General features: G+C 46.4%; 1 protein-coding gene and 1 pseudogene across 2 annotated transcripts in view; one reads left to right on the plus strand and one right to left on the minus strand.

Moving 5' to 3' along the window:
- Positions 1–18978, minus strand: part of MTHFD1L (methylenetetrahydrofolate dehydrogenase (NADP+ dependent) 1 like) — a 228139-nt gene extending 209161 nt beyond the window's left edge. Inside the window, exons 1-5 of one of the 2 annotated variants that reach the window (XM_032258828.1) lie at positions 18621–18978; positions 7803–7887; positions 6288–6338; positions 6152–6205; positions 1923–2047 (exon numbers count right to left, since the gene is read on the minus strand). In XM_032258828.1, the coding sequence (XP_032114719.1) occupies positions 1923–2047; positions 6152–6205; positions 6288–6338; positions 7803–7887; positions 18621–18847 (542 nt within the window). In that variant the 5' untranslated portion in view covers positions 18848–18978. The remainder of the gene's footprint in view (positions 1–1922; positions 2048–6151; positions 6206–6287; positions 6339–7802; positions 7888–18620) is intronic. The other variant, XM_032258829.1, reaches the window with a different exon arrangement.
- LOC116536938 lies at positions 15301–15419 on the plus strand (annotated as a pseudogene).
- Positions 18979–19868: the final 890 nt, after the last annotated feature.

Genomic DNA, 19868 nt, shown 5'->3' on the forward strand with positions numbered 1-19868 from the left:
TGTTCTGGTTTTGCCCATATACCAGGACACAGCCTATGGCCATACAAAGCTTCACTTTGCAACTCCAAGGAGCTCCTTTCAGTGAACTGCAGTAAATTAGCATCCCTAGTTACACAGCAGCATGGTCCTGCAGTCTACTCAAAACCCAGAGCTGATCCTACAAATCTGGAGTAATCCAGTAAGACCTGGGATGGATGCACAGGTCTGATTTCAGCTTGACATCAATATTTATCTCCTTGGGAAGCCGAGGCATGGAAAAAATGAGTGACCACAAACTTCTGAAGGCTGTGCCTTTCCCTGTTCAAATCTAGGACAAAACACTCCACAACTATCTAGCCTAAAGTGAGCACATCAATCCCAGTAACAGAATGGAGACATTTAGAACCATTTTCCTAATTTTCTTCTTTGACTCTCCTGTTGTTGTTTGGTTGGTTTTTCCTGGCTGGGCCTCAGCATGAATTCCTCGCCTTTTATGAAAGACTTGAAACTATGCCCTGGGACCTTCAAGTTCTGAAAGTTTTCTCATTGATTAGGGCTTCTTCTTCTTTTAAAGTTAGACTACTACAGAACTGGAGATTGTTGATGTTTTTGTAAAAAATATTTGTTTATTTATTTAAAAACAGAGACGAGGTCTCACTATGTTGCCCAGGCTGGTCTCGACCTCCTGAGATCAACAGATCCTCCTGCCTTAGCCTCCCAAAGTGCTAGGATTACAGGTGTGAGCCACAATGCCCTGTTAGGGCTGCAGGTGTTTGTGACACCTTTTCAGCCTGTGTTTGGGTCTACTCAAGTCACAGTAAAAAGCTAGAATGGAAGATTGCTGGGTGTCTCAGGGAGGAGGCAGCCTCTCTATCCAGCCTGTGAAGGGTCTACCAGATCTGGAATCTAATTTTATAAATCTGCTTACAACCTATAACCATAAAAACATTGTGTTCTTTTTGGCCACAGTACAAAACGCTTCCTATATTTCCATGGAGGAAAATGGGGCTTTTAATCCCCAGAAAGCATGCTTATCCCCCACTGGAGACGGCCAGTATGCTTTGTTCTGTGACGCTTATGTCACCCTACGACAGGAATCGGAGCCCGGCATTACAGCACCCAATAGTTATGATGTTCCCCTCCAAATTTCACATAAAACCTTGTGCCATTAAGAAAAAGTATTTATTTTGCTTTTCTCGGCTGGCCTGGGGCTAAGAATACGGTACTGCTGGGGAATCGGGTTTCTAAGCTTTCTTCTCTGGTCTTGTAGAATTACCAAGGAAAAACTATTAGAAGAATTGAGCTGGCCAAAGATTGTATAATTCAGACTGGGACTTTAATGAATCTGATGGTGTAGGATCATATGGCACTGAAGCACTTTAAACTGGCTAATGTATTTTCCAAAATATATAACTTTTGCATGCAGAATTTTAAAAGCCTGTACAGACTCCTGAACTATTTAAAATGATTTTCTTCATCTAATTACTGACATGGGGAAAGGTTGGTCAATCAGTAGGTACAAAGTTACACTTAGACATAGTTCAAACAAATAGAAGAAATTTAGAAAAAATAAAAAAGGTCAGCCAAGCACATTGGCTCATGCCTATAATACTAGCACTTTGGGAGGCCAAGGCAGACGGATCACCTGAGGTAGGGAGTTCAAGGCCAGCCTGACCAACATGGAGGCAATCCCATTTCTACTAAAAATACAAAATTAGCTGGACATCGATGCGGGCTCCTGTAGTCCCAGCTACTCGGGAGGCTGAGGCAGGAGAATCGCTTGAACCCAGAAGGCGGAGGTTGTGGTGATCTCAGATCACACCATTACACTCCAGCCTGGGCAACAAGAGTAAAACTCCACCTCAAAAAAAAAAAAAAAAAACCAGCATAATAGAAAAAGTGATTTAGCCATAAAGGTGGATTATGTGTTTTTATTTTCTTACCCATCCACATCTTTTTCTGGTTTCAAGGCATTGAGGACTTCGTTGCTGAACGAGTTCTCAGAGATCTGAAGGGCAAGGCCATGTACTCTGGTATCTTCATTCATCTTTAAAATTTCATCTATAATCTAAAGAGAAAACAAAATAAATAAATAAATAAAAGTTAGTTTTGTGAAAATGAGACCCAACAAAAGAAGCATTCTGTAAACAGTGGTGGATTCATGAAATTGCATCTGGTGCAGTTTGTTGTTGCCGTTTAGGTCCTTGTTGAAGACTTGGGGTAAAGCACAATAAAAAGTCTATTTTTCTTTTCATCATGTGTATAAAGCTCAAAAAAAAAATTAAAAGGCTTGGCTGAAATTTTTAATGACTTTGCTGCCTTTCTATGGCTCTACTCTGTGCCAGAAAAAGACAAAACAACAAAATCAAGTTCAACAGCTGTTAAAGTTCAGAGAGACAACATCAACAAGCCATACTTTAAGCCAAGCACACTGCCAGTTTTCAGGGAGGCCAGAAAGCATGAATCTGAAGCATCCAACCTGGCCCGAATAACCCTGTGCCTTTCAAACACATGTTCATCCAAGCTCACTAATCATGACATCCAAGCAGTCACAGAGGCCCTCGGGTTATCTGGACCTCAGTGACACATAAGAGACCTTTCCAAAGACTGATGCTAGAAAAACTCTTAGCATGCACAGCTCCTTTCATGGGAAACACTAAAACAATTCACTACTTAGGAAAAAGACCAAACTACATTTTGGGAAGCTAATGAATGTCTGGGTGTGTCTCTAAATAAGCAATGCTTTGTCTTCTCTGTTTATTTTATGCCAGGAGATAAGATTCTGATTCATCTCACTTAACAAAAATATTTGCTGATAAGTAAGAAGATACTTATTGTGGCACATAGATCTCACTCAGGCTCTGAGGAAGGGTTGGTTTACCATTTTTGTTTCACTATCTGCAGAGGAAACCACTGGAGGCACAAAATCAGAAAGAAAGCTTTGCTTCATTCATTCGGCATTCTTTCATTCATTCAACAAATGTTTTGAGCACATACTGTGTATCAGTTCTAAGTAAAGGAGAAATACAGCTATAAACAAAACTGTCCTCGTGGATCTTATACTCTAGAGGAAGAGGCAATTTCCTTCCTCCCTTCCAAATTGTAATAATAAAAGTAAAATTGCTGGAAATAATAAACTATACTCAGAAAAACAGGTTCAGTGGGGTAAAGTGCTAACAGAGTGACAGGTGAAGGGGTGGTCAGAGGCCATGATGTCCAAGCAGAGACCAGAATGAAGCGAGGAAACTACTGTCACCTGTACCGAGCATTTGGTAGAATCAACAAATGCCAACACAAATCTTAATCAACAAATTAAGATACTTACTCTTTTTCAACATAACACCATACAAATTCACTCTTTTAGAATTTCACCAAAGAAAAATAAGAATGAAGGATTCCTGGTCAAAAAATAAGTCAAGACAAAAGTGCCAAGAACACGTACTGTGGAAAGAGAGCCTCTTCAATAAATAGAGCTGAGAAAACTGGATATCCACACACAGAAGAATGAAACTAGACCCTCATCGCTCACCTTCTATAAAAATCAACCCAAAATGAATAAAGACTTAAACATAAGGTCCCAAACCATAAAACGACTGGAAGAAAACATAGGGGAAATGCTTCATGACACTGGTCTGGACAAGGTTTTTTTGGATAGGACTTCAAAAAAATAGGCAACAAAAGCAAAAATAAACAAGTGGGATTACATCAAACTAAAAACATTCTTCATAGCAAAAAAAAAAAAAAAACCATCAACAAAGCAGAGACAATGTACAGAATGGGAGAAAAGATTTGCAAACTATGCGTCCGACAAGGGGTTAACATCCAGAATATATAAGGAACTCAAATAACTTAAAAGCAACAAAACAAATAATTCAAATAAAAAATGGGCTAAAGACCTGAACAGACATCTCCCAAAATACATACAAATAGCCAGCAGGTACATGACAAAACACTCAACATCATTATCAGGGAAATGCAAATCAAACCACACTGAGAAATCACCTCATCCCAGTTAGCAGTGGCTATTATCAAAAAGGGCGCGGTGGCTCACACCTGTAATCCCAGCACTTTGGGAGGCCGAGGCGGGTGGATCACAAGATCAAGAGATCCAGACCATCCTGGTCAACACGGTGAAACCCCGTCTCTACTAAAAATACAAAAAATTAGCTGGGCATGGTGGCGTGTGCCTGTAATCCCAGCTACTGAGGAGGCTGAGGCAGGAGAATTGCCTGAACCCAGGAGGTGGAGGTTGCGGTGAGCCGAGATCGCGCCATTGCACTCCAACCTGGGTAACAAGAGCGAAACTCCGACTCAAAAAAAAAAAAAAAAAAAAAATGACAATAGCAAATGCTGGTGAGGATATGCAGAATGGGGAGCTCTTACACACTGTTGGTGGGAAGGCAGATTAATACAGACATTAGAGAAAACAGCATGTAGATTCCTGACAAAATTAAAAAACAACTACCATATGGCCCAGCCATTCCATCTACTAGGTATGTAGGCACAGGAACTGAAACCACTATGCTGAGAAGTCGTCTGCATTCCCATGTTTATTACAGCACTAGTCACGACAGCCAAGAGATGGAACCAATCCAAGTGCCCATTAACGGAGGATAAAGAAAGTGTGGTTTGTATACACAATGGAATATCATCAACCATAAAAAGGAACAAAAGCCTGTCATTTGTGGCAACATGGATGAACCTGGAGGACATAACATTAAGCGAAATAAGCCAGGCACAGAAAGGCAAATACCATAGGATGTCACTTACATGTGCAATCTAGGAAAGTTGATCTCATAGAAATAGAGAATAGAATGGTGGTTACCAGAGGCTGGGGAGGGGTGGGGTCGGGGAAAAGGGAGGGGTTGGTCAATCAGTAGGTACAAAGTTTCACTTAGGAGGAATAAATTCTAGTGTTCTACTAGTAGGGTAACTGTAGCTAATGACAATGTATCGTATATTTCAAGACAGCTAGAAAAGATCTTGAAAGCTATCGCCACAAATAAATGACAAACGTCCTAGGTAATGGATGTAACTAACCTGATTTCATCATTACATGACATACACAAGTACTGAAACATCACACTGTACCCCACACACGTGCACATTCATTATGTGTCAATTATAAACAATAACAACAAAAGTCAAGGGCTATCAATACCAGTGGCAAGGCCAGCTGAGGTGGCTCATGCCTGTAATCCCAGCGCTTTGGGAGGTCGGATCACCTCAGGTCAGGAGTTCAAGAATAGCCTGGCTAACATGGTGAAACCCCGTCTCTACAAAAATTAGCCAGGCGTAATCCCAGCAACTCAGGAGGCCGAGGGGAGAGAATCACTTGAACACGGGAGGTGGAGATTGCAGTGAGCTGAGTTGCTGCATTGCACTCCAGCCAGGGTGACAGAGTGAGACTCCATCTCAAAAAAAAAAAACAAAAAAAAAAAACAGTGGCAAAACAACCTAAAGAAAAGCAAATTCCAGCCGGGCACAGTGGCTCACGCCTGTAATCCCAACACATTGGGAGGCTAAGGTGGGTGGATCACCTGAGGTCAGGAGTTTGAGACCAGCCTGGTCAACATGGTGAAACCCCGTCTCTACAAATATTAGCCAAGCATAATCCCAGCAACTGAAGTGGCTGAGCGGGGAGCCACTTGAACATGGGAGGTGGAGGTTGCAGTGAGCTGAGACCACACCGTTGCACTCCAGCCTGGGCAACAAGAAGGAAACTCCATCTCAAAAGAAAAAAAAAGAGAGAAATAAACTTCTACGTTATTTAAGATTCCATTATTTGAGCTTTTCTATCACATGAAGGCAGCAGGAAGAAAGGCTAACCATAGAAGGGTCGGGCCCTAAGTACAGGGATTGTGGCCCAAGGGCCAATTTCCTCACCTCAGCCTGACAATTTCCACTAGATGATGCTACCACCACAGCTGAAGAAACACAACCAAACTCAACAGCTTGAAGCTCAAGTCTCTGGTAGACATATAACAAATGACAAGGAGCAAGGATATTATTAAGAAGCATTTACCCTAGAGAAAAGAAGTGAACTCTTCCCTCTAACATTACGCTACAAGCAAAAGCTGGATCTGTTCCAGCCACCACTAAGAGACACCAATGGGCCCATTAGGTCTCAAGAGGAAAGAAAAGGAAGAGTTTGGAGCTCTGCCATTATTACCTCGGCTTCACTGCTATCTGGAGGGAGGCAAATGTGAGTGATGTTCAGACCAGCCTGAAAAAGGAACACAAGGTTATTTGTCACTATAAGAGAATGTATTGTTAAAAGTTACAATGAATTTTTAATAAGTCCTCACCTCCTCAGCCAAATTCTGGTTCATTTCCTGCATCAAGTTGTCATCACCTGCCTTAGGAGAGTAAAAACAACATGACAACATAAAAACAGCTTGAAAAGGCACAAAAGTTAATCCAGAGATGACTTTTGTGATTGCAGATGATCTAATTACAAAGATAATATGGAAAGTGTAGAAAAACAATCTTGCTACTTATAAAAAGGGACTTGTGGACAGCATTTAACTGAGGCCTTCAAATTACTCAGGCCTTCAAATTATGCCACTTTTTTAAGGAAAATAATACCCTTCCTCTTAGAAGACATACATAGTAACATAGCCAGCTTCCCTCTCTGAAAATGAGGACACCGACTGAGCACAGTGGCTCATGCCTGTAATCTCAGCACTTTGGGAGGCTGAGGTGGTGGATTGCTTGAGCCCAGGAGTTTAAGACCAGCCTGGGCAACATGGTGATATCCCATCTCTACAAAAAATACAAAAGTTAGCCAGGCATGGTGGTAAATGCCTCCAGTTCCAGCGAATCAGGAGGCTGAAATGGGAGGATCGCTTGAGCCCAGCAGGTCAAGGTTTCGTTGAACCAAGATCATACCACTGCACTCCAGCCTGGGCAACAGAGCGAGACCCATCACAAAAAGAAAAAAAAATGGAGACACCAAAGATAGGAGTTAAAATGGTTTGCCTTTAGATGGAAAGCCAGGGAGTCAGTAGATCCCCAGGAGGACCAAGCCCTGATCTAATTTTCTTTCTATTGTTCTAACTCTCCTTTCTTTGTAACGAGATGTGGGTACAGATCGCAGAGAACATAAGAAACTTGAGCACAGCTCTGTAATCCTGAAATACGCAGCACGATGGAACCAGAGGCTATTTTGATACGCTAAGTGTGTGCCAAGCCCCACGGTAGCAGCCCAACTGTCAGGCTGAGTTCGCTTCCAGGCTTGGCTCACCTCGTTATTTCTCGGCACCTGCCATCACACAAGTGTGCCAATCAGGATGGCAACCGGGGCCAACTGTGGCTCGGAACCAGGGCTGCAGCCAAAAGAAGTATGTGGAATGCAAAGTCCTTTTGATGGGATAATGACTTTTGGTCTGTCAAGTTTATGGCAGGCTTTAAAAGATAGAGTAGAAGAGATTACCAAATACCCATCTTTCATGTAGCATCTGCCTCCATTGAAACAAAGTGGGACTTTTTTCCCCAACACCATCAAATCACATTTGGTAAGCATTTGTGAGCACACATGGACCACGATGTATCCTTTGTAATGCAATGCATGTAGGTGCCTACCTCCTAGACCTCTGAAAACTACCCATACGTCAGAGGAAAATTCACAAAAGAAGACACGCTCAAGCAGAGCAGTACTTAACCCATGACCACAAAGAATCGAAAGACCAAAGAAAACAGCAGCATTGCTCACTGAGCCCTCTCTTCTTCCGCGAGAAACACGGCTGCTCTTTTGTATACAATCATTTTCTAAATTGAAAGGCGTCCTAAAATAGTAGGACTGAACCTTGTTCTCAGCTTACCTGGATAATTGCAAGAACCGGCTTGAAGGCAGGGTTTTTTTCTTGCAATAAACTCAGAACTTCTTTTGAACTCTGAATGACTTCTCTACATTGAGGGAAAAAAAACAACACTGTGATTTCTTGGTTAATGAGCAGAAAGGACTGACACAACACATTTTCTCAGAAAGTTCGTTCCAAGTGAAAATAACTAGACCACAGAAGGACACACTCCAACGTACAGTGTGGAGCGAGGAGGCGGTGTAACCATCATGACACTAACGCAAGGTAAAATTGGCAATCTAGTTTTTAAACTATGCAGAGGGAAACAAACTAGATGTTTACAATCGTTTTCTAGGGGTGAATTTTTCTCTTGTATTTTCTAAGTGTACTATAATGAAAAATTTAGTTTTCTACTTCAAATAATCCCTCTCCTCGACCATACTCCCATGCCATCCCCCCAAAACCCTGAGTTTGGGTCCATGAGGAAAGCAAATAAAGTGGGAAGAGGGAAGTGAAGACAGGGGATTGGGGGGTGAAGACAGGGGGCTCGCTGTTTTGGACAAGAAGTGTCGAGCCAGGACAAATTCCAGGTCCTGGAGCTTAAAAAAAGAATTAGGTAAGGAAGGAAGGGAAGGAGAGGAAATTTCCAGAAACACTGGGGACCCATCATAATTGGATAACACGAATAAGGCCTCCAGGAGGCGTGGGGGCCGGGGGTGGGGGGAGGTGGGGTGGGGGGGGAGGTGGGGGCGGGGCACTCAGTCCTCTGGGAATCCACAACACAGTCTGCACCTGTACTTCCTAAATGCCCAGCAGCAGTCACCTTCCCCCTCCGCCTCTGAGGGAGATGCCAGCCTGGCGTGAGCAGGCCTAGGTAAAAGTGATAGGAGGGGCCAGGCGCGTTGGCTCACACCTGTAATCCCAGCACTTTGGGAGGCCGAAGTGAGCAGATCACCTGAGGTCAGGAGTTCAAGACCAGCCTGGCCAACGTGGTGAATCCCCGTCTCTACAAAAATACAAAAATTAGCCAGGCATGATGGCAGGTGCCTGTAATCCCAGCCACTCAGGAGGCTGAGGCGGAAGAATCGCTTGAACCTGGGAGGTGGTGGTTGCAGTGAGCTGAGATGGTACCAATGCACTCCAGCCTGGGGAACAGAGTGAGACTCTACCTCAAAAAAAAAAAAAAATTTTTTGATAGTTTCTTCTCTTCAGAAAAGAAAAAAAAAAAAAAAGGAGGAGGCCTGGCATGGTGGCATGCACCTATAGTCCCAGCACCTTGAGGTCAAGATGGGAGGACTGCTTGAGGCCAGGAGTTTGAGACCAGCCTGGGCAACATAATGAGATCCTGCCTCTATAAAAAATTCAGTGGGGCGTGGTGGCATGTGCCTGTGGTCCCAGATACTTGGGAGGCTGAAGTTGGAGGACTGCTTGAACCCATGAGTTTGAGGCTGTAGTAAGCTGTGACTGCACCACTGCACTCCAGCCTGGGTGGCAGAGCAAGACTCAATTTCTTGAATAAAAGAAAAAAGTGTTAGGAGCTCAACTCTTTCTGGAACTTTCTGGGATGAGTGACTGCAGAGGCTACCTTCGCCACCAGCCTATATGTTTTCAGCAGCACATGAGCACTGGGAGCTGGATTCTTCCCCTCTCACAAAAGACCAAGGATGCAGCCGCAGCAGCCTCAAGGCTTCAGTGCCAAGGCCACCTTTACATTGTGTTTTCAGTCCCGACAGGATCTGCACTGCACCTAACAAAAATGCAGAGTGAAGACGAGCCAGCCAATGCCGTCAATGGTACACTGCCAAGAGCAGAAATGCATCGGGAGGCTTCCCCCAGTTTTCAGAGAGACGGACCTGACAAATGAAACCAGAAGCACTGCAGTTCCCAGGCGGGGCTTTGGAGGAGAGCATTGCTCAGACTCACAACCAGGACCAGCCTTTCTACCGCCAGCTGGGCGGGAACAGATGGACTGGGTGCAGGCAACTGTCAGTGACCTGGGAACATTTCAGTTAGTTTTGTTTGGAAACACTTGGGATAAAGCTACTTCATTCCCAGGGAATTAATTGTATTATTGTGCTGAATAAATGCAACCATATGGGAAAGTTTACAAATCACCTTATAAATAAGCACTAAAATCCATCCATCCAATAACGGGTGACTGAGGCCCATATGCTGCAGTCTTTCCAGCCTGTCGTGACTTTTAATTGGGCCATGCTGGGTTCTTATTTTTGCCTGGATCCAGGAAAGCACTGGCGTGTGGGTCCCAAGCTGCTCATGCTATAAGGATCACTGGAGAGTTTGGTAAAAATAAAGGTTCCAGGCCAGGTGCAATGACTCACACCTGTAATCCCAACACTTCAGGAGGCCAAGGTGAATGGATCACCTGAGGTCAGGAGTTCCAAGACCATTCTGGCCAACATGGTGAAACCCTGTCTCTAGTAAAAATATAAAAATTAGCCGGGCGTAATGGTACACGCCTATAATCCCAGCTACTCAGGAGGCTGAGGCAGAAGAATCACTTGAACTCAGGAGGCGGAGGCTGCAGTGAGCCAAGATCACACCACTGCACTCCAGCCTGGGTGACAGAGCAAGATTGTCTCAAAAGAAATAATGGCTCTGGTGTTTTACCCCAGAAAGTCTGATTCAGCATTCTCAGTAGAGCCCAGAAATGTACATTTTTAACAGAGTCCAGGTAGTTCTGAGACACTAAGTGGAAACACGGCCCAGGACTGGTACTGGGCATTTCATTTACTAGCCTCAGCAACAGTCTCTAAGAGTGTCAGTTTCCTCATCTGTAAAACAGGTATACTGGCCAGGCACAGTGGCTCATGCCTGTAATCCCTGCACTTTTGGAGGCCAAGGCAGGTGGATCACCTGAGGTTAGGAGCTCGAGACCAGCCTGGCCAACATAATGAAACCCCATCTCTACTAAAAATACCCCCCCACAAAAAAAATTAGCTGGGCATGTTGGCACACGCCTGTAATCCCAGCTACTCAGGAGGCTGAGGCAAAAGAATCACTTGAACCCAGGAGGCAGAGGTTGTAGTGAGCCAGGATCGCACCACTGCATTCCAGCCTAGGCAACAGAGTGAGACTCTGTCTCAAAAAAACAAAACAAAACAAAACAAAACACATATACTACAGTGGTTCTTTTCCTTTTTCCTATAAATGTACATATTTGTTCGTTTTTCTGTGCCCCAGAGCTACCCTTAAACACTAAAACCATTCATACTAATAGCAATAATTTTCTCAGAAACATTCATAGTCACCGGGCGCGGTGGCTCAAGCCTGTAATCACAGCACTTTGGGAGGCCGAGGTGGGTGGATCACGAGGTCAAGAGATCAAGACCATCCTGGTCAACATGGTGAAACTCCGTCTCTATTAAAAATACAAAAAATTAGCTGGGCATGGTGGCACATGCCTGTAATCCCAGCTACTCAGGAGGCTGGGGCAGGAGAATTGCCTGAACCCAGGAGACGGAGGTTGCGGTGAGCCGAGATTGTGCCATTGCACTCCAGCCTGGGTAATAAGAGTGAAACTCCGTCTCAAAAAAAAAAAAAAACATTCATAGTCTTGATCTATTCATAGTCGATGAAAGGAACACTTCTATAGGTAAGTCAGCAATCGTCAAAAAGTAATTCAACTTTTAAAATAGTTGGGGATGGGGGCTAGGCACAGTGGCTCATGTCTGTACTCCTAGCACTTTGGGAGGCTGAGGTGAGTCACTTGAGCTCAGTAATTCAAGGCCACCTGGGCAAGATAAAGACCTTGTCTCTACTCCCCCCAAAAAAATAAGTTGGAGGGTGGGGTGAGTGTGGATAGAAAAAAAAATACAGGCATACATATTTCACTGTGTTTGCTTTATTGCAATTACAGATATTGTGTTTTTCTACAAATTGAAAGTCTGTGGCAACCTGTGTTTTGTTAAGTCTATGGGAGTCATTTTTCCAATGGCATCTGCTTACTTTGTGTCACATTTTGGTAATTCTTGCAATATTTCAAACTTATTCATTTTTAGTATGTTTGTTAGTGATCTGTGATTGATGATCTTTGATGTTACTATTGCAATTGTTTTGGGACCACAAACCCTGCCCATGATGGTTGGGCATCTTCTGACGGCTTCGCTGGACTGGCTCTTCCCCCTTCTCTCTCCCTCTCCTCTGGCCTCCCTATTCCCTGAGAAACAATATTGATATTAGGCCAATTAGTAACTATAATGGTCTCTAAGTATTCCAAGTGAAGAGTCACATGTCTCTCACTTTAAATAAAAAGCTAGAAATGATTAAGCTTAGTGAGGAGGGCATGGTGAAAGCCAAGATAGGTCAAAAGCTAGGCCTCTTGTGCCAAGCTGTGAATGCAAAGGAAAAGCTATTGAAGAAAATTACAAATGCTCTACAATGGACACACAAATGATAAGAAAACAGCCTTATTAGGCGGGCGCAGCAGCTCACGCCTATAATCCTAGCACTTTGGGAGGCAAAGGCAGGTGGATCACCTGAGGTCAGGAGTTCCAGACCAGCCTAGTCAACATCATGAAACTCCATCTCTACTAAAAATACAAAATTAGCCGAGTGTGGTGGCTTATGCCTGTAACTCCAGCTACTCAGGTGGCCGAGGCAAGAGAATCACTTGAACCCAGGAGATGGAGATTGCAAGACTGCAGTGAGCCAAAATCAAGCCACTGCACTCCAGCCTGGGAGACAAGAGTGAAACTCCATCTCAAAAAAAATAAATAAAAGAAAAAGAAAAAGAAAAACGTTTATTGCTGATGTGGAGACAGTCTGTCTGAATGTCTGGATAGATAATCAAATCAGCCCAAACATTCCTTTAAGCCAAAGCCTACTGTAGAGCAACCCCTTGATACTCTTCAATTCTATGAAGGCTGAGAGAGGCAAGGAAGCCACAGAATAAAAGGGTGCTGCTCACCAAGGTTGGTTCATCAAGTTTCAGCAAATAAGTCATCTCCATAACATAAAAGTTCAAGGTGAAGCAACAGGTGCTAATGTGGAACTGCAGTAAGTTATCCAGAAGAGCTAGCGAAGGTAACGTATGCAGGTGACAACACTCCACAGATGATCAACATGGATGAAACAGCCTCATTGGAAGAAGATGCCATTTAGGACTTTCATAACTAGCGGGAAGTCAATGTCTAGCTTCAAAGGACATGCTGACTGTTGTTAGAGGTTAATGCGGCTGGTGACTTGAAGGTGAAGCCAATGCTCATTTACCATTCTGTAAGTCCTGGGGCCCTAAAGAATTATGCTGAATCTTGGCCAGCGCAGTGTCGCACGCCCGTAATCCTAGCATTTTGGGAGGCTGAGGTGGGCAAATCACCTGACGTCGGGAGTTCAAGACCAGCCTGACAAACATAGAAAAACCCCATCTCTACTAAAAATAAAAAATTAGCCAGGCATGGTGGCGCATGCCTGTAGCCCCAGTTACTCAGGAGACTGAGGCAGGAGAATCGCTTGAACCCAGGAGGCAGTTTGTGGTGAGCAGAGATCACACCATTGCACTCCAGCCTAGGCAACAGGAGCAAAACTCCATCCCTGCCTCCACAAAAAAAGTATGCTGTATCTCGCGGTGGCTCACGCCTGTAATCCCAGCTTCTCAGGAGGCCAAGGTATGAGAATCGCTTGAACCTGAGATGCAGAGGTTGCAGTGAGCCGAGACAGCACCACTGCACTCCAGCCTGGGTGAAAGAGTGAGACTGTCTTGAAAAAGAAAAAATAGAATTATGCTGAACTTACTCTGCCTGTGCTCTATAAACGGAACAACAAAGCCTGGATGACAGCACAATCGTTTACAGTATGGTTTACTGAATAAGTCCACTGTTGAGACTTACTATTCAAATTAAAAAAAGACCACTTTCAAAATATTCCTGCTCATTGACAATGTACTTGATCACCCAAGAGCTCTGATGAAGGTGTACAATGTCCTGCTAACACAATGTCCGTTCTGTAGTTCATGGATCAAGGGGTAATTTTCAAGTCTGATTACTTAAGAAATACATTTCGCTGGGCGCAGAGGCTCATATCTGTAATCCCAGCACTTTGGGAGGCCGAGGCGGGTGGATCACGAGGTCAGGGGTTCGAGTCTAGCCTGACCAACATGGTGAAACCCCGTCTCTACTTAAAAATACAAAAATTAGCCAGGTGTGGTGGTGCGCACCTCTAATCCCAGCTATCTGGGAGGCTGAGGCAGGAGAACTGCTTGAACCCAGGAGGCAGAGGTTGCAGTGAGCAGAGAGTGTGCCATTGCATTCCAGCCTGGACGACAGAGCGAGACTCTGTCTCAAAAAAAAAAAAAAAAGAAACATTTCATAAGGCTATAGCTGCCACAGGTAATAATTCCTTTGATGAATCTGGTCAAAGTAAACTGAAAACCTTCCACAAAGGATTCACCATTCTAGATAACAGTAAGAACATTCAGGCCGGATGCAGTGGCTCACGCCTGTAATCCCAGCACTTTGTGAGGCTGAGGCAGGTGGACCATCTGAGGTCAGGAGTTCAAGACTAGCCTGGCCAACATCATGAAACCCCATCTCTACTAAAAATACAAAAAAAAAATTAGGCATGGTGGCGGCACTTGTAATCCCAGCTACTCAGAAAGCTGAGGCAGGAGAAGCGTTTGAACCTGGGAGGCGGAGGTTGCAGTGAGCCAAGATCATGCCATTGCACTCCAGTCTGGACAAGAGCAAAATTCCATCTCAAAAAAAAAAATTAATAAAAAGAACATTCATGACTCATGGGTGAAGTCAAAATATCAACATTAACAGGAGTTTGGAAGAAGCTGATTACAACCCTCATGGATGACTTTGAGGGGTTCAAGACTTCAATGGAGGAAGTAATTGCAATTTGGCAAAAACAGCAAGAGAACTAGAGTGACTGAATGGCTACAATCTCATGATAAAGCTTGAACAAATGAGGAGTTCTTATGCATAAGCAAGGAAAGTGGTTTCTTGAGATGAAATCACCCCTGGTACAGATGCCATGAACACTGTTAAAATTACAACAAAGGCCGGGCACTGTGGCTCCCAGCACGTTGGGAGGCCGAGGCAGGCGGATCACAAGGTCAGGAGTTTGAAGCCAGCCTGACCAACATGGTGAAACCCCATCTCTACTAAAAATTAAAAAATTAGCAAGGTATGGTGGCACACGCCTATAATCCCAGCTACTTGGGAGGCTGAGGCAGGAGAACTGATTGAACCCGGGAGGTGGAGGTTGTAGTGAGCTGAGATCGTGCCACTGCACTCCAGCCTGGCAACAGAGCAAGACTCTGTCTCAAAAAATAAAACAAAATGACAACAAAGAATTTATAAGATTACAGTAGATATCAAGTCGTTTGTAAAGCAGCTGCAGGGTTTGAGAGGACTGACGTCCATTTTGAAAGAAGTCCTACTGTGGGTAAATTGCTACCATTTTCTCTCTGTAGCACTGCATGCTACAGAGAAAACCTTTATGAAAGGAAGAGTGCCACAGAGAAGCAAACCTCATTGTCTTACTTTAAGAAATTGCCATCTATGGCCATACCACCCTGAACGTGCCCGATTTTGTTCAAACTCGGAAGCTAAGCAGGGTCGGGCCTAGTTAGTACTTGGATGGGAGACCGCATAGCAATACCAGGTGCCGTAGGCTTTTGGCTCTTCCACTTCCTGTCTTTTATTTATGTATTTATTTATTTTAAATAAATAAATAAAGAAATTGCCACAGCAACCCTAACCTTTAGCAACCACCCTGACCAGACTAGTTAATAACCATCAACATCTAAGCATGATCTTCCACCAGATCATTGGCGTTTTTCAGCAATATTTTAAAATTAAGGTGTAAGAAAAATAAATAAATAAATAAATAAAATTAAGTTGTGTGTGTGTGTATATATATAGTTTTGTTTCAGCTTTTTTTGAGACGGAGTCTCACTCTGTTGCCCAGGCTGGAATGCAGTGGCGTCATCTTGGCTCACCACAACCTCCACCTCCTGAGTTCAAGCGATTCTCCTGCCTCAGCCTCCAGAGTAGCTGGGACTCCAGGTGCATACCACCACACTCGGCTAATTTTTGCATTTTTAATAGAGACGAGGTTTCACTGTTGGCCAGGCTGGTCTCAAACTCCTGAACTCGTGATCTGCCTGCCTTGGCCAGGCTTTGTTGTTCCATTCATAGAGCACAGGCAGAGTAAGTTCAGCTTTCCAAAGTGCTGGGATTATACCTGTGAGCCACTGTGCCTGGCCTTATATGTGTGTGTTTGTGTGTGTGTGTGTGTTTTTAAAGACAAAATGCTATTGCATACTTAATAGGCTACACTATTGTGTAAACATAACTTTTATATATACTGGGAAACCACAAAATTTGCGTGACTTATTTTATTGCAACATTCCCCCAATTGCAGTGGTCTGCAACTGAAGCCACAATATGTTAGGTGTGCCTGTACAGGTGTGTAAAGGAGTTCAACATGATTACCACTCAAGCTAATAAAACGAAATAGGACCATGCTCCCTACAACTTGTTCTATGTGTAATGTTTCATTCTTTGGGGTTACTCATTGCTACAGTGACAAGGCAAGAAAGAAAAAGGAGTCATTAGGCTCAATAAATCCAAAAAGTAGCACAAGTGTTTCTAATCAGAGATTTTCATGTCCTTGGGGGAGAAAAATGGCCTTGTCAGCCTCCACTTTGAGGACAGTGGGAAGGAATATGAGACTCTCTGGCTAGGTTGCCACGTGTAGCTAAAACTCAGAATTAAGTCATCAGCAGCAGCTTTATTATTTTCACCATTACTGTGACTATTACACAGACTGTATTATTATTACTGGCTGAGCGCGGTGGCTCACGCCTGTTAATCCCAGCACTTTGGGAGGCCAAGGTGGGCAGATTACAAGGTCAGGAATTCAAGACCATCCTGGCCAATATGGTGAAACCCTGTCTCTACTAAAAATACAAAAATTAGCCAGGCGTGGTAACAGGCTGTAGTCCCAGCCACTGGGGAGGCTGAGGCAGGAGAATTGCTTGAACCTGGGAGGCAGAGGTTACAGTAAGCTGAGATCATGCCATTGCACTCCAGCCTGGGCGACAGAGCAAGCTTCAGTCTCAAAAACAAAACAAAACAAAAGAAAAAAAGAATTTGCATGAATAACACCCACAGATGACCCCGAATCTTGATGCATTCCTTCTCTAACCATTTCACAAGCACCTATTATATGCTGGGACCAAGGATATAGCACCAAAGAGGCAGCTGTCTGCCCTCATGTAGCTTATATTCCAGGTGGATGAGACAGACAAGAAATGAGCAAACAAGTAGTTTCAGGTTATAATCAGTGTTACCTAAAACAGCACGACAGAGGGGGTGTTTTTTGCCCTCTATGCTGGCCTCAGACTCTAACCATTAGGATGAGTCTCAACAACATGCAAGTTAAAACGTAATGACCTGGCATGTAATTCCAGTGCTTTGGGGGTGGGAGTGGAATGAGCTGGAGTTGGGGGGGGGAGGTTGGGGGTTTGGAGGGCTTGAGTCCAGGAGTTCCAGAATAGCCTGGGTGACAGAGGGAGGCCCTGTCTCTACAAAATAAAATTAGCCGGGCATGGTAGCGCACACATGGGGCCCCAGTTACTCTGGAGGCTAAGGCAGGAGGAACGCTTGAGCCCAAGAGGCAGAGGCTGTAGTGAGCTGAGATGGTGCCACTTAACTCCAGGCTGGACAACAGAGCGAGACCCCATTTCCAAAACAAAATAAAAATAAAAAGAAGACAGAACAAGGCAAACTAAATAAACGGTCCCTTAAAGTCATCCGCCACATAATAAAGAGCCTAGGAAACTTATTTTACTACAGAGGCAGGGGAGGAGAGTGGGGAGGAAAATGGGAGAGGGGAAGGAGGAAGGAAAGGCAGAAAGACAAGCAGGCCACGACTTTAAGAAAGAAGGCTAGAGGGAAAGGGAAGAGGATGTGAATGGAGGAGGTGGGCCGCCTGCTTGGGGAAACTGCATGGTGGAACTCGTTCCTAAGCCCAGTTCGGAGGGAGGCGAAAGAGGCTTGCCCGCCACCTCCAGGTTGTCCCGAGGGGCTCTCTCTGCCAGTCCCCGAGCCTGGGCACCCTTCTCCGCGAGAGAGGGAAGGCTGGGGCCCAGGGGCGGGGACTGGGGCAGGGACAGCCCGGCCTGCGGCTCCCAGTTCGCTCAAGGCCCGGAGAACCCTGCAAACCTAGCTGGGCGGTGGGGCTGGAAACCAGCACTGATTCCCCTCCGGCTCCTCCGGCGGCTGCCCGGGAACCCGGCTCCACCTTTGCCGTTCCGGGAAAAGCGGACATCAGCCACAGACCCCAGCCCCGCAGGAGGGGCGGTGCGCGGGGAGGGGCTCACGACACCTTGGAGCCTCGCGCGGGCGGTGCTGATCCCGAGCCCGCCTCTCCGGAGCCCCACCCCTAGCCCCTGGCCAACCGGCGCGCGGCGCCGCAGCCCACCTCCTTCTCCTCCTCCTCGCCCCATCCCCTGGCTTCCGCCCCAGCCGCACCGCCCCTCTACCTTGTGGGTCGCGCCCGCGCGATTGCATCAGAGCCGGCTGCCGGCGGCCCACGTGGAGCCGGGCGTGCGATCCGTGCTCCTAGGCACCCTTCGGGGTCGCCCACGCCCGCCTGCATTCCGGGCCCGGCCGGGTCCTGGATCCCCCGTTCTGCACCAGCGCGCCCGGCCGCAGTCCCCGACCTCGCGCTTCCCGACACACAGCCCAGAGTCCCTAACGAGTTGGCACCAAGCACTCGCAGCCCCGCGCCCCGTACCCCACCGCGGCTCCGGGCGCCCCGCCCCTGGGCCTGGGCCGCTGCCGCTGGAGAACTGGGCCCGACACTCACCTGACGATCGAGTCTCGCATCGCGGGCGTGCGGCCGCCCGGGCTGCAGCTGCTCGGGGCCTGGCCATTCTGCAGCCGCCGCTGCCCGAGCAGGCCCTCCCCGCCACCGCTGCCCCCTCCGCCGCCGCCGCTGCTGGCGCGACAGGGCACATGGAGGCGGCGTGGCGGGCCCGGAGGCTGCAGCGGGCAGCGGAGCTGGCGCAAGACGAGCAGCAGGCGCTTGCCCATGGCGCGGCGCGGCGGGTCCTCCTGGGATGCGGAGCTGCGGCTGGCGACGGCGGCTGGGCGCGTGCCAGGCGAGCCGGCGGGCGGCGGGAAGGACCTGGCGCTTCCTCCTCGCCCGCAGGGGCCCCTAGGGGGCACTGCACCCGGCGGCGGTGACGTGCGGAGGGCGGGGGCCTGCGGGACGCCGGGCGGCTCGGAGGAGCGGCTGGGATGTCACCGGCCGGCTTCGGGCACCTTCGTTTGTTCAGCTGTACCAGACAGAGGGTGGGGCCCGGGGTGGGGCTCAGACCTTGCCCTGAGACTCTGCCTACCCCGTTTCGTCCTTTAAGGCGACCCTTGGTCCTCAGGGCGCCAAGTTTAGACGGGAGGGCTTAGATTTGCTCTGCTGGAGATGGCCTGCGGGTAAGAGGCTTTGTAACTTTAGGCAGGGCGCCTAATCTCGCTGAGCCTGCGCGCCTTCGTCAGTACAACAGAGAGAACAACACTCTTCTTAAAATTTTAAAAGAATTTTATATTCCTGATTGGTTCCAGGGACCCCTCCAGGGGACACACATCCACAGATGCTCAAGTCCTTGGTTTAAAAAAAAAAAGTATTTACATGTCGGAAGTGGTGGCTCACGCCTCTAATCCCAGCATTTTGGGAGGCTGAGGCGGTTGGATCACCTGAAGTCAGGAATTCAAGGCCAGCCTGGCCAACATGGTGAAACCCCGTCTCCACTAAAAATACAAAAATTAGCTGGGCGTGGTGGTGCACACCTGTATTCCTACCTACTTGAGAGGCTGAGGCAGGAGAATTGCTTGAACCTGGGAGGGAAAGGCTGCGGTGAGCTAAGATCTTGCCACTGCACTCCAACCTGGGCGACAGATCGAGACTCTGTCTCAAAAAACAAACAAACAAAAAGAAAGTAGGGCCTTTTTGTTGTTGTTGTTATATTTGTACAACTATTTTTATGACAGCATTGTTTGCAATAGCCAAAAGGTAGAAGCAAGTCAAGTGTTCATCAGTGGGTGAATGGGTAAATAA

Source organism: Sapajus apella, unplaced genomic scaffold (assembly GCF_009761245.1).
Source record: "Sapajus apella isolate SASKATOON/1434 unplaced genomic scaffold, GSC_monkey_1.0 scaffold105, whole genome shotgun sequence".
NCBI lineage: Eukaryota > Metazoa > Chordata > Mammalia > Primates > Cebidae > Sapajus > Sapajus apella.